This window comes from Galeopterus variegatus, unplaced genomic scaffold (genome assembly GCF_000696425.1).
Source record: "Galeopterus variegatus unplaced genomic scaffold, G_variegatus-3.0.2 Scaffold1101, whole genome shotgun sequence".
NCBI lineage: Eukaryota > Metazoa > Chordata > Mammalia > Dermoptera > Cynocephalidae > Galeopterus > Galeopterus variegatus.
The window spans coordinates 179,156-191,611 of NW_007727212.1; the positions used below are offsets into that span (position 1 = coordinate 179,156).

Here is a 12,456-nt window from a genome sequence, read left to right on the forward strand (position 1 = left end):
AGGGTTAAGATCCCCTTACCGGTCATCTTTAAAAAAAAAAAAAAAAAAAAAAAAAAAAAAAGAAGAAGAGTTACAGTCTTCAAGGTTGGGGGGGGGGGTGGGGGAAAGACAATGGAAACAGCAAGGTCTGAGCCCCAGATTAATCAGCAAAGATGATTACCCATCCAGGAAGTCTTATGAGTCAGACTTGCCATGTCGTATTGGTAGAGTTAGAGATCATCTGCTCCAACCTCTTTGCTTTATAGAGAAAGCAGTCTAGTAAGAAATCTAGCTAATCTAATCTAGCTCTTCCACCTTCAGTACTTTTCTTTGAAAAATTAACTCAGTATACTAACGGCTCTGCAGCATTTTGTTGAATTTCTGTAATGTGAGTGTCACAGGAATACCCGTTATAATTTCTTTATATTTTTTATATTGGTGGACCGTGCTAACTTCAGTACTATAAGGGAAAGTGTGTGCTGTTACTTTGGTTTTTACATAGGCACTTCTGTTTAGGAATATCTGTCTTGTGATTGACCACAGTTACCATTCTGTCTTTATTGTTTGCTTAGTGCCACTTTCCATACCAGCCTTGCTGCTCTCAGCTGTTTGGTTATCAGGTGGCTAGTGTTGTCAACTCTTAAGTTTTAACTTTTCTTCCTCAATATCATCTTTTCTTCTGTGTGGCAGATAGAAAGGACAGGTTAGGAGAGAATGGAGCACATGCTGTGATAATCTCTCCTTCACATTTTTATTGCTTATTAATTAAATTTATATCAGATTTTATTTCTCTTCTGTGCTCATATTCCCTCTTCCTCCACACTACTTCTCTTCATCCTGCTCTTTACCATTTACCACAAGGGGGCTAAAATCTTTGATTTCTGTTTCTCTGCTGCTTACATTTTCATTATGTGTCAAAAAGACAACTTTAGGGATAAATAATACTTTTGATGTAGGGATATTTATGTCTGTCAAAGAAAAATTAAACCACAAGTCCAGAGGTAAAAAGATTTTTGAAAAAACCCCAGCACTGGGTACTGTATCTAGTACCTTTGATGATAACTTGGATGTCCTCTTCAGAATCTTCTAAAGGGTATCTATTCTTTAATTACACCTGTTTATCTTAAGAACACAGATTTTTGGAGATATTTTTGGTTTATTCTATTTTCATGGCTGTATGTTAGTTATAGCTATATATGTAAGTTAGTTATAGCCTGAATAGTTCTGGTTAATTTATTTGTCTGAATCTTTTTAATTGGTTGCCATATGGAATAATTTGTAGCTATTTGTTTTTCAAATGAGAGCAAAATTAGTGTTGCTGAACATACATCTTTGTTGATGGCATTGTGTACCTTGGAGGGATCACTGTTATTCCCAATGCCAGTTGCTTTGCTGTGTATTGCTTTTTACCCTCACACTAAACATGAATAGGTAAGAAATGATTATCCCCAGTTTTTACAGGTGATAAGCTCTTACAGATGATAAGCCTTTATAGGTGACAAAAGTTACTTTTAGTGCAGTGATAAAATTGAGGTTGATCTCTCAAGTTTGATCTCAACAAAGCTCCATTGTCTTTGCATGATAGTAAATTAGCTGAAGGATTCAAACCCTTGAGTTTTATTTTATAGGCAGCTTGAAGCCACTATATTTTTGAAATGGGAATACCTGAATGAAAAATGACATGTCCGAAAGAAGTAAAAGCAAAAGTTCTACAAAGTATTTAACAACCCTCCCCCTGCCCCCCATGAAACTTTTCTGTATTTTAGGAAGCTGTGGAGTTTCTCAAAGTACAGTTGATGTACTCCTTGCAAAGGAGAACTGGAGTTGGAAAAAGGATCAAGGGGGATGGTGATAGTGTTAGTAAGAAAGAGGAGTTTATGGAAAAATAGTCTTAGTTTTTATAATGATTTATAGCTTATGATGTGTAAAGTGGAGACCAATGAACAGAAGTAGAGAGTAGTTTGTAAAATGTTATAATAATAGTATTAAAAGTGCATTAAGATAAAGAAGGGAAAACTTTCTCGAATTGGGGATGATTTCACCAGAGGTTACAGTTGAGCTTGACCTTAGAGTAGGGATAGTCTACATAGAAGAAGGATGTATGTAGGAGAGATTTAAAAAGAAATGAATGATTTAAGGTTAAAAACAAAATAGGAAATGTTTCAGTGATCATTCTTTGTCAAAAACTTTTTAGTACATTTTGGTGGTTGCTTCTGGTGGTGGTGGTGATGATGAGGAAGAAGTATGACATCATATGTTATTTAAAATGAAGCTGAGGGCCGGCCGGTGCAGTGCGCCGCTTGGGAGTGCAGTGGTGCTCCCGCCGAGGGTTCGGATCCCACATACAGACTGGTTCCCACTCACTGGCTGAGTGAGGTGCGGGTGCGACACGGAGGGTTGCAATCCCGTTGCCGGTCCTGGTCCAGTATGGGCGCAACACTGAGGGTTGCAATCCGTTGCCGGACACGAAAAAAGACAAAAAGGAAAAAAAAAATGAAGCTGAATTCAAGTATCTGGAGCTCAGATTTAGGTCTCTTGTTATGTATGAGACAGATTCAATGTATTAAACTGTAGCAAGTCAGTGTAACCTTTAAAACACAAAAGAGTTAACCCAGCTAGTTAGTATGCTGTCAGGAGAGGGTAATTTGATTTAGATGGAATTGGCTTGCTTAACTCCCTCTGCACAGTGTATATCTGTGAACTTCAACTCCTGTTCATGTAGAGGTTGAGAAGTCTCTTGGCAACAAGCTTCCAGTTGCAACTAACACCTGCGTTGGTTAATTGCTATGCCCAGTTCTGGTACTAGAGCCTTTGGGGAGTTTGTGTTTGAATTCAACCTCATTGGGTTTAAATCAGAGCGTAAATGTGAAGGAGCTTTGCTATCAGCCTCCTGATTAAGAATGAAAGGGTGAGACATACAGAGGGAAAAGAGACTGAAACCTTGTGCATAAAATTGTTAATTTACATTCAGATGCTTTTCTGTTTTATGTATATATTAAATATAGGATGTTTTACTTTATTGCTCTTTGCTAGCCCTTTTTCCAATATGCTGGCATTATAAACTAAAGATAGAGGAAAATAAATTACGAGGAACTGAAGTTATACCATTTTCTTGCATATGTCTCCATCAAGGTAGTTTATTGTAGACATCATGTATATGCTTTTTCTCTTTTTAAAAACTATAGGCTGGGGGCCGACCCCATGGCTCACTCGGGAGAGTGCGGCGCTGGGAGCGCCGAGGCCACGGGTTCAAATCCTATAAAGGGATGGCCGGTGCGCTCACTGGCTGAGTGTGGTGCGGGCTACACCAAGCCAAGGGTTGTGATCCCCTTACCGGTCACACAAAAAAACAACAAAACAAAACTGTAGGCTGGTAGTTTTCCTATTGGCTGTGTTCCTGTGGTACTAATTACAGTGCCTTCATTTTAATAGAAAATTATAATTGCTTATATGGTTTCCTTTTTTGCTAGCCTGAGAGTTCTAGCAGTTTGTGGTGTCATTCATTTCTAACTCCTGGGCCTACAGTGGTTTGCGGTATGCAAGTGTTTGAGCTGAAATGAAATTAAATTGAAAAATGGATTGCCTTAGGTGGTTCATACTGTATCCTACTAAACGGTAACAGGTTATCAGCATGAAGACAAAAGATACTGCCTTTAAAAAAAAAAAATCGAAATTTCCCCCCTCTTTTCCCTCCTACTTGTCTCCTCAGACTCCTTATCAAAGGTTGGAAACGTTCACTGGGCGAGTCATCCAGTTGATGAGGAAGCTTTCATAATGGCTTAATTTTTTTTTTTTTGGACCGGTAAGGGGATCGCAACCCTCGGTAAGGTGTGGTCCGCACCACGCTCAGCCAGTGAGTGCACCGGCCATCCCTATATAGGATCCAAACCTGCAGCCTAGGTGCTACCTGAGTGAACCACGGGGCCGGCCCATAATGGCTTCATCTTTATAGACTTGTCTCCTTCCCTGCCTCCTCCTGCCCCTTAAACACATACACATTTATATTTCTCTTCAGTTTTTCCCTTCATGGTACCAGTTCTCTTGGAGCTGTATTTATTTTATTAGAAAGAGTATGAACAACAGATTGGGGGGAAAAACACCTCTTAATTCGATATTTTGGAAAACATAATCTTGTAGGATTAAGGCCTTACATTAATTAGTGGTGACTATCTACTAAATTGTCTGAGTAGGAGTGTCAATTTGGAACTTGAGTGTTGGGTAGAGTCTTTATTTATGAATGTCTCAAATTTTTCCCCAAGAGCATTTTTTCCCCCTAATTGGCTCGAGCATTCTCTAATTTTGCATAGTGCTTGAAGCAGTTTTCAGTAAATCAATTCAAATCCACAGCTGTTGTTTGAAAAATTTCCTTAAGTTACTATGATTCTCAAGAGACATCCAAAAACTTTCCCTAATTAGTGTATTTAATCATACCTTGTATAAGTCAGGCAAACAAGTCTGACAGATAAACTAAATTACTGCTGGGACAGTCAAGAGCTCTTGGCCCCAGCGTTTAATTTTAGTAAACTGAAGAGTAAAAATCTGTGACAGGCTATTTTAGGGTATAGTTTGTACTTTTCTGATCTCAAGTTTTCTTCTTGTTGTGTCAGCCACTGAGTGTTCATCTCAAGTGAAAGTAAGGGACATGGTTAATATTAAACCACCACAGAGGGCAGTTTATTCAGTTACTTGGAGAATAATGATTAGATTCAGGGGCTTGAAGGGAAGAGCAGCATTAATACCCACTGAGCATGAGCACTCATTGCCTCTGTCCATAATACTGCATGTCCCTCCCCTAAACTGTGGATGTCACCACCTCTCACTGTTTTTACTGAGCTGAGAATTTTTTGTCGAACTGATTGGAGGTGGTGTGATTCAATGGTATAAATGGTTTATTTTGGTGGTGGGGGAAATAAAATGCCCGAGAAACATTTGATACCTATTTTGTTGGTTATAAAGTCTGAAAAAATATTGTAGTGCCAGCTCTGCCGTCCAGTATCTCCTTGTGATCTAGTGACAAGTTACTTCACTGTTTTCCAGTCCGTAAAGTGGGAATAATAATATATATCTTGGAGGGTCATTGTGAGTAATTACCCAGTATGTGTGAAATGCCTGGAACTGCATTGCCACAAAAGTTATCTCTTTCCCTCTCCCTTCTTAATTTAGAAAAATTAATTTTAGTGCTTCTTTATGCCAGTTTAGGTTTACTGGGTAACTTATCTTCTCCTATTCTGGCACAGCATGGCTTTTCTTAGGTCTCCCAAATAACTTCTTGCTTGCCTGATAAACACTGGTATTGTTGATTGATATCGTTTCCTTTTGGACAGGGAGTATTTCCTATATCTTTGTCCTTCTGGCTAATTTGATGTAATGTATCAAGCTTTTGATTACATACAATGTATGTAATCAAGCTTTTCCCTACTGTCTTAACCCCAAGTAACCAAAAGGAAACCTGGTTAATGTTGCTAAGCTGTACCCCAAAATTTTCATGGTTTTTGAGCTAGCAAGTATAATTTTCGCTGCTTTTTAGCGTCAATTAGAATTATCCCATGAATGTTCACTTTCTAACAATTTATTCTTTGGGAGCTTCAACATGCTCCATAGCTTGATTCTTAGTCATAGAAGGGCCTGTAGAATTTGTATGAAACATTCTGTCCAGTAGCTTCAAGATTCTTGCCTATTAAAATCTTATCATGGATATTCTTCTGTCTTTTCTGAATAATACAGGAATAGTGTTAAATTTTAATAGCATTGAAAGGTATTCTAAATCACTACTATTCTATATTTGAAGTAATTGCATGGAATATCTTACTTAAATATAATCCTAAATTGTGCATGTTATATTTAATATATTTAAGCAGTATAGTATAGAACTCTTTTCAGTAGAAACTTCTAGGTAAGGAAAATAATTGTAAAAATGGCTCAAGGATCTGGATGGTGGAGTTCACATTGAAAGATTAAATTCCTATTGAGCCTTTGAATTCCGATTCAATGAACAGTGCTCCACTCTAGTCCTTTTCTATACTGTGGTGTCAGAGACTTGAGAAGACTTCTGTGATTGGATTGTGTTCTACCTGGAAGTTCATTAGACATGCATTTCCAGCTTAAAAATAAATTGGGGGACATCTATTCATTGCAAACTTCAAAATAATATGTATACATCTCATTGGATTTATGACATGATTTCAAGAGCACAGATTACTTGGGGGTAAGTATTTATTGTGGTCCTGATTTTTCTATTCAACTGTGTAGGTGATGATCTTTAATTGTAGGGAGTCGGTATTTAAAAGGGGCTCAATATTAATAGACGTTTGTTATAATCAAACATACTATGAGACTATTGTGTTGTATTATTTCCCTGCTGAAGATGGATTTTACCAACTCTATATATTCTCTAAACTTAGATGGGTTGTAATTTAAGATGTAAAAATGTAAGCTATCTGGCTACTGGTCTGTTTCTTAACTTTTAGAACTTTATGGTTCTGGTATGTAATGCATTCTCCTCTCTCATTCCCATTCTTGACTACTGATTGAAATTGGTCTAGATTTAGTGTGTATATACTAGGCATTTACGTTTTATACCTTAACAAGAGTAATCTACCAAACTAGATAGTATGAGGGTGCTTCAAAAAGTTGATGAAAAGACTTGTGTTATGTCTCAATTCTATTTTTCTGTGAACTTTTTGAAGTACCCTCATATATATCGTCCCTGAGAAGGCAAGTAAAACAAATTGTGTTTGGAATTTTTTATGTTTATGAGAAAGATTAATATCAACTGCAGAAGTAAAAATTTAAAAAGTTTAAAGGAATAGGATTGCATTGAATGACTATATAGATTAGAATGAAGGAAATTCTTTTTTTTTTTTTTTTTTTCCTTTTTGTCTTTTTTCGTGTCTGGCAACGGGCCGCAACCCTCAGTGTCGTGCCCGCACCGGACCGGGACCGGCAACAGGATCGCAACCCTCGGCGCCACGCCCGCCCCTCGCTCAGCCAGTGAGCGGGAACTGGTCTGTACGTGGGATCCAAACCCTCGGCGGGAGCGCCACTGCACTCCCAAGCGGCGCACTGCAGCAGTGCGCCACCAGGCCGGCCCAGAATGAAGGAAATTCTAAAATATGATTTAGTATGTTGACTATTCTATTTATATAATCAACATTTATTCAAGGCACTCACTGACCACCTATTTTATGCTTGGCACCTTATACTGTACTGAGGATTCAGCTTATATTTAACAGCAAAGTAAAGGAATAATATTGAGAATATAGACTAAAGAATGTCTTTCAAATTAAAGAAATGCTATTATTCACGGAATAGTTAGTTTTTCTACTCAGTTTTGGGGATTCAACTTATAAACATAAGCCAAAGTAAGGAAAAAATATCTAGAATGTGGATTAAAGTACATCTTTAAAATAAAAAAATGTTATTACTTAGTGGATAGCTTGCCACTCAGTTTAAAAATAACCTTTGAATGAAACAAATATGAATATAAAACCAATTATTGAGATGTAGCTAGATTATTGAAACAAATATGAACATAAAACCAATTATTGAGATGTAGCTATTTTTGTACTTAAGGAATCACTATTCTGTGTGTGTGTGTGTGTGTGTGACCGGTAAGGGGATCGTAATCCTTGGCTTGGTGTCGCCTGCACTGCGCTCAGCCAGTGAGCGCACCAGCCATCCCTATATAGACCGGTAGGGGGATCGTAATCCTTGGCTTGGTGTCGCCCGCACTGCGCTCAGCCAGTGAGTGCACCAGCCATCCCTATATAGGATCCGAATCCACGGCCTCGGCGGTCCCAGCGCTGCACTCTCCCAAGTGAGCCAACGGGGTTGGCCCTGGAATCACTATTCTTTTTAAATACGAAAATTGGAAAATTAAAACTGAACACACTTTTGAAACTTTATTTGGAAATAATTTAAAACTTAAAGCAATATTGCAAGAAAGACAATAAATAGTACAAAGAATTTTAAGGTTTCTCTCCCACCAAGATTCACCCAGCGTCAACATTTGCCCTACTCTCTTCCATATTCCTCCCCTCCCTTCTCCTTCCCCCTCTTCTCCTCCTCCTGTTTCCTGGTTTATTTTTAATATATACCCCTCTCCCCAATTTGAGGATTATTTGCATACGTAATGGCTCCTTAAGCCTAAATACTAAGAATATTTATAGTCTCTTAAATAACTGTAGTTTATATATCAAGTTGAGTAAATTTAACATTGATAAAATACTTTGATCTCTTATCCATATTCCAGTTTTGCGAGTTGATCCAATAATATCCTTTATAACATTTTTCTCTCCTCTAGCACAAGATTTAGTCTAGGATCAAATAATTGCATTTAATTGTTACTTCTCTTTAGCTTCCTTTAATCTGGACTGTGTACACAGACATTGTTTTTTATGACATTGACATTTTAAAAAATACAGTATTCATGAGGTTGTTTCATCCGAGTATGCTTTTAAAATCATGATATTGAGCCACTATTTCTTCCCCAATACCTTCACTTGCCTTTATATTGAGCCACTAATACCAAGATTATTTCAAGTTCTTTTCTCTCCTTTATTTAAATTTATGTCGTGGAAAAACAACCATAAATCTTTAAAACATCTCAGCTTTTTAGCCTTTATATTTTACTACCAAAATTATAGAATGAGTTTTGTTGGTATTTAATTCATACTTAGTACAGCTGTAAGGATGGTGTTGTAATGCAGAATTCCTGATTAATGATCATGTGATTTTGATTTTTAAAAAAGATACACATTTTAAGTTTGATAAGCATCTTGCATAAATTTTTACTAATTTGTCTTCCTTCTTGGTAGTATTGTGCCACCTAGTGGAAATTTATTTCCTTCAGTAAATGTCTCAGCATCTAGCTAGAATGCAAGATGCATATTAACCTATTGAAAAAATAGTTTAGAATGTTTGAACTTTGTTGTTTGACATGGAATTCTTTGGAAAATGATTGTCTTTTCTAAACAAGAGTTAGTACAGATAAAATTCTTAGTAAATGCAGGTTTAGTAGATGTCAAATAATTAGCTACAGAATATTAAAATCTGCTCTTTCTAAACAAGAAATACCCTTCATTTATTATCTTCTTCATTAAAGAAAGTTTAACCAAGTCATATTGTTTTTTCATCAGTCAGTATTATAATTATTATTGCTATGAGATCAATGTCAAAATTTCCCGCACTCCCCAAGAGTTTTATTGTTTCACATCTACTTTCCAAGCAGAATGTACTGGATTTTTATAATACCATTCACACAATCTAGATTTATTTTTAAACAACAGAAGAAAAACACATTGGATAAATAAACATTGGACAAATAATAAATATTATTGAAATGGTTCAGAGGAAAAAAGTGCTACCTTGGAAACAGCCTGAATGATTTAGGCTTTTATCATTTGAAGACTTGTTACCAAATTATAAGATAAGCTTTTATTTGTCCTTTAATTGGGTATAAATAAAATTTAGGATTTTATCAATATCGGAGACTTGGCAGTCTCATTTTCATATTATAATATATTCATATTTAATATTATAAGATGACGACTTATTCTTTGTGAGATATTCAATATGCACATTATTAGTAGGACTTGAGAAACATTTCTTTCTTATGGTTGGATATTCTACATAATTAAACTGGAATATGAACTCTGAGGTTGTTTTCAGTATACTCATTTATGATAAAGAATATTGAGAATTATCCAGCCGTTCAGAGAAAGTAGTTCTGAATTACAAGATGTAGTCATCCAATCACAGAACTCCTTCACAGAGTCATGGGTATTTTAAAATGTTTTTATCTTATTATTCTTAGTTGCTGATATTCAAGATGAGTGGATTAGGAGAAAATTCCTTGGATCCACTGGCCACTGATTCACGAAAACGCAAATTGCCATGTGATACTCCAGGACAAAGGTAGGTGATTTATTTCCAGATGCTTCACCATAGTCCTCCCCCCACCCCCCGTTTTGTTTTAAGGATGACATTTCAACTTCCTGTTACTTACATTCTCTGCTTAGGTTTTTTGTTTTTGCTTAAATAATGTGATTTTGCTTCGTAGTAAGTAGAATGTTACTGATGAGATGGACATTCTTATGATGTAATAGGAGTTTTTTTTATTGCTGATTCAGATAGAAGGTAGAATGTTCTGTTAACAGTATTATAAGAGTTTCTGAAGGGAAAGGGTAGTAGGAGTTAGGAATAGATGACCAAGGTTGTTATAAGTAAGAATCTTTGATATCTTTTAAGAATATAAGTTGATATTTTGGCATTTGTGAGGTTTCATCATTCGTTCCCTGAGTGATATTAGAAGTTTAAAAACCAGAAAACAAAATACTGTAATACATGTAATGCTACTCTGTACCTTTTTAAGTACTGGCCAAGGTCAGTGTCGTTTGATTTTAATGTGTCATTTGAATTTTAATGTGATAGTTGAACAATAAAAAAAAATCTACAATGAATAAAATCTCATAATTAATAAGTAGCTACCACTGTTTTTGCTATTATTTAATTTTTTTTATCCCTATTAGGTAAAAATTATTTATCCCTATTTTCTAGATGAAAGAACTGACGATTACTCTGCCCAAGGCCACCTGACTTAACAAAAAGGTGGAATTGAATTTAGGTTTGCATGAATTTCTACTATGTTGTACTACTTTTGCAAGACAATGTTTTGATGGTTGCTGTTGACTGAGTTCAGTTCGTTATATGAAAGTAAAGGTGGTGTTCAGGGGCTGGTTCTGTTTACAGCTCTTTTCTGATTAGTATGTCATGTCTTTAACCCCTCCTTCTTAGTCTTCCCTGCAGTGGTGAAAAGTGGAGACGGGAGCAGGAGAGTAAATATATTGAAGAATTGGCTGAACTGATATCTGCTAATCTTAGTGATATTGACAATTTCAATGTCAAACCGGATAAATGTGCGATTTTAAAGGAAACAGTAAGACAGATCCGTCAAATAAAAGAGCAAGGTAATACAAAGTAAGAAAAACACTCAAGTCTTGTAGAAGGAGTTTGTGTTACTGTGTTTACATTTGCCTTTTTGCCGCTTTGTTTAGGAAGGGACTGCCACTGATTGAGGCTAGCTAGTATGGAAATAAGATAAATAAGTTGACCAGCTTTGCTCTTCAGGAGACAGTTAACAGAGAACTGGAAGAAGGCCAGTGTTGCTCACTCTGTCACATGTTAGTTCCCTTTCAGGAAGCCATGGGATAGTACATTTAGTAGTGAAAGAAAATTTAGGGTATCTTCTGCCTTTCTGGGTAACTATGAAGTTTAATTTTAATATTGTAAAATTGTATTATTCTCTCATTAGGAAATGTTTTGAATGTTCATGTGCATGCGTGTGTGTCGGTATTTTTGTGTATCTTTTTGTTTGTTCTGGAGACTGTTTTTAGGTGGATTAAATTCATAAACAATATGTGCTATTTGTAGTAGTATCTTCTGTCTTTTCAGGAAAAGCTATTTCCAGTGATGATGATGTTCAGAAAGCTGATGTATCTTCTACAGGACAGGGAGTTATTGATAAAGACTCCTTAGGACCACTTTTACTTCAGGCAAGTATACAAGTTTTAGCTGTTCAGTAAGCTGTGTTTCACTTTGGTTATATTACAAAGTGATTAAAAAAATGGATGGGGGCTGGCCAGTGGCTCACTTGGGAGAGCAAGGTGCTAATAACACTAAGATCAAGGGTTTGGATCCCCATACAGGCCAGCTACCAGGAAAAACAAAAACAAAAACATAATAATAGAAAACTGATGAAATTTTGGTTAGGAAATGAGAACAAAAAGAAAATTTTTCTTTCTATGAGACAGAACTCAGTATTCTGAATATTATGGTAAAATGCTCTTATATTTATAGTATACATAGCTCAGGAGGCCCTGTACCCCTAATAAAAATAAAGTTGCAAACTGAGAAAGCACACATACACAAATTTAAAAATATAAGAAGCAGGAGGGGAAAGGCAACCCATAATTTCACAAAGGTAACCCAAATTATATAGAAGTATTAGTATATTCTAGTTCAGACTTTTTTGTGCATTTTTGCATGATTGATCATATGGCATAGTACAGTTTTATATTGGGGAATTTTTAAGTGAACTTGTCAACTTGTTTTTGTTTTAGCTAGTTTGTTCCAGCTACCTTTAAGCTGGTCAGTTTTTTAATTCCTCTTTGTAAATTCTTTTAAAGGAATAGTATAATTGTTCCTGTAGCTTGACTTTGCGTCAAATGGAAAATTGGAAAGAGCTAAGGATGATTTTCTTATTTTTAAAAGCTCCTTTGAATTTGGTTAGGGCCCCATCCATATAACCTCATTTATTATTAATTACCTCCTTGAAGTCCTTATTTTCAGTCTCACCAAGGCTTAGGGCTTCAACATAAGTATTGTGGCAGGGGCTGGGGCAGGAATACAGTTTTTGTTCACGACAGCCTGTTTTTTTTTTTTTTTTTTTTTTTTTTTTTTTTTTTTTTTTTTTTCAAT

At 36.0% G+C, this 12,456-nt stretch overlaps 1 protein-coding gene across 1 annotated transcript in view; it reads left to right on the forward strand.

Moving 5' to 3' along the window:
- Positions 1-12,456, forward strand: part of NCOA3 (nuclear receptor coactivator 3) — a 198,032-nt gene that overhangs the window by 161,516 nt on the left and 24,060 nt on the right. The window contains exons 3-5 of the mRNA XM_008574771.1: positions 9,794-9,894; positions 10,774-10,946; positions 11,431-11,531. Of these exons, the coding sequence (XP_008572993.1) occupies positions 9,809-9,894; positions 10,774-10,946; positions 11,431-11,531 (360 nt within the window). The 5' untranslated portion in view covers positions 9,794-9,808. The remainder of the gene's footprint in view (positions 1-9,793; positions 9,895-10,773; positions 10,947-11,430; positions 11,532-12,456) is intronic.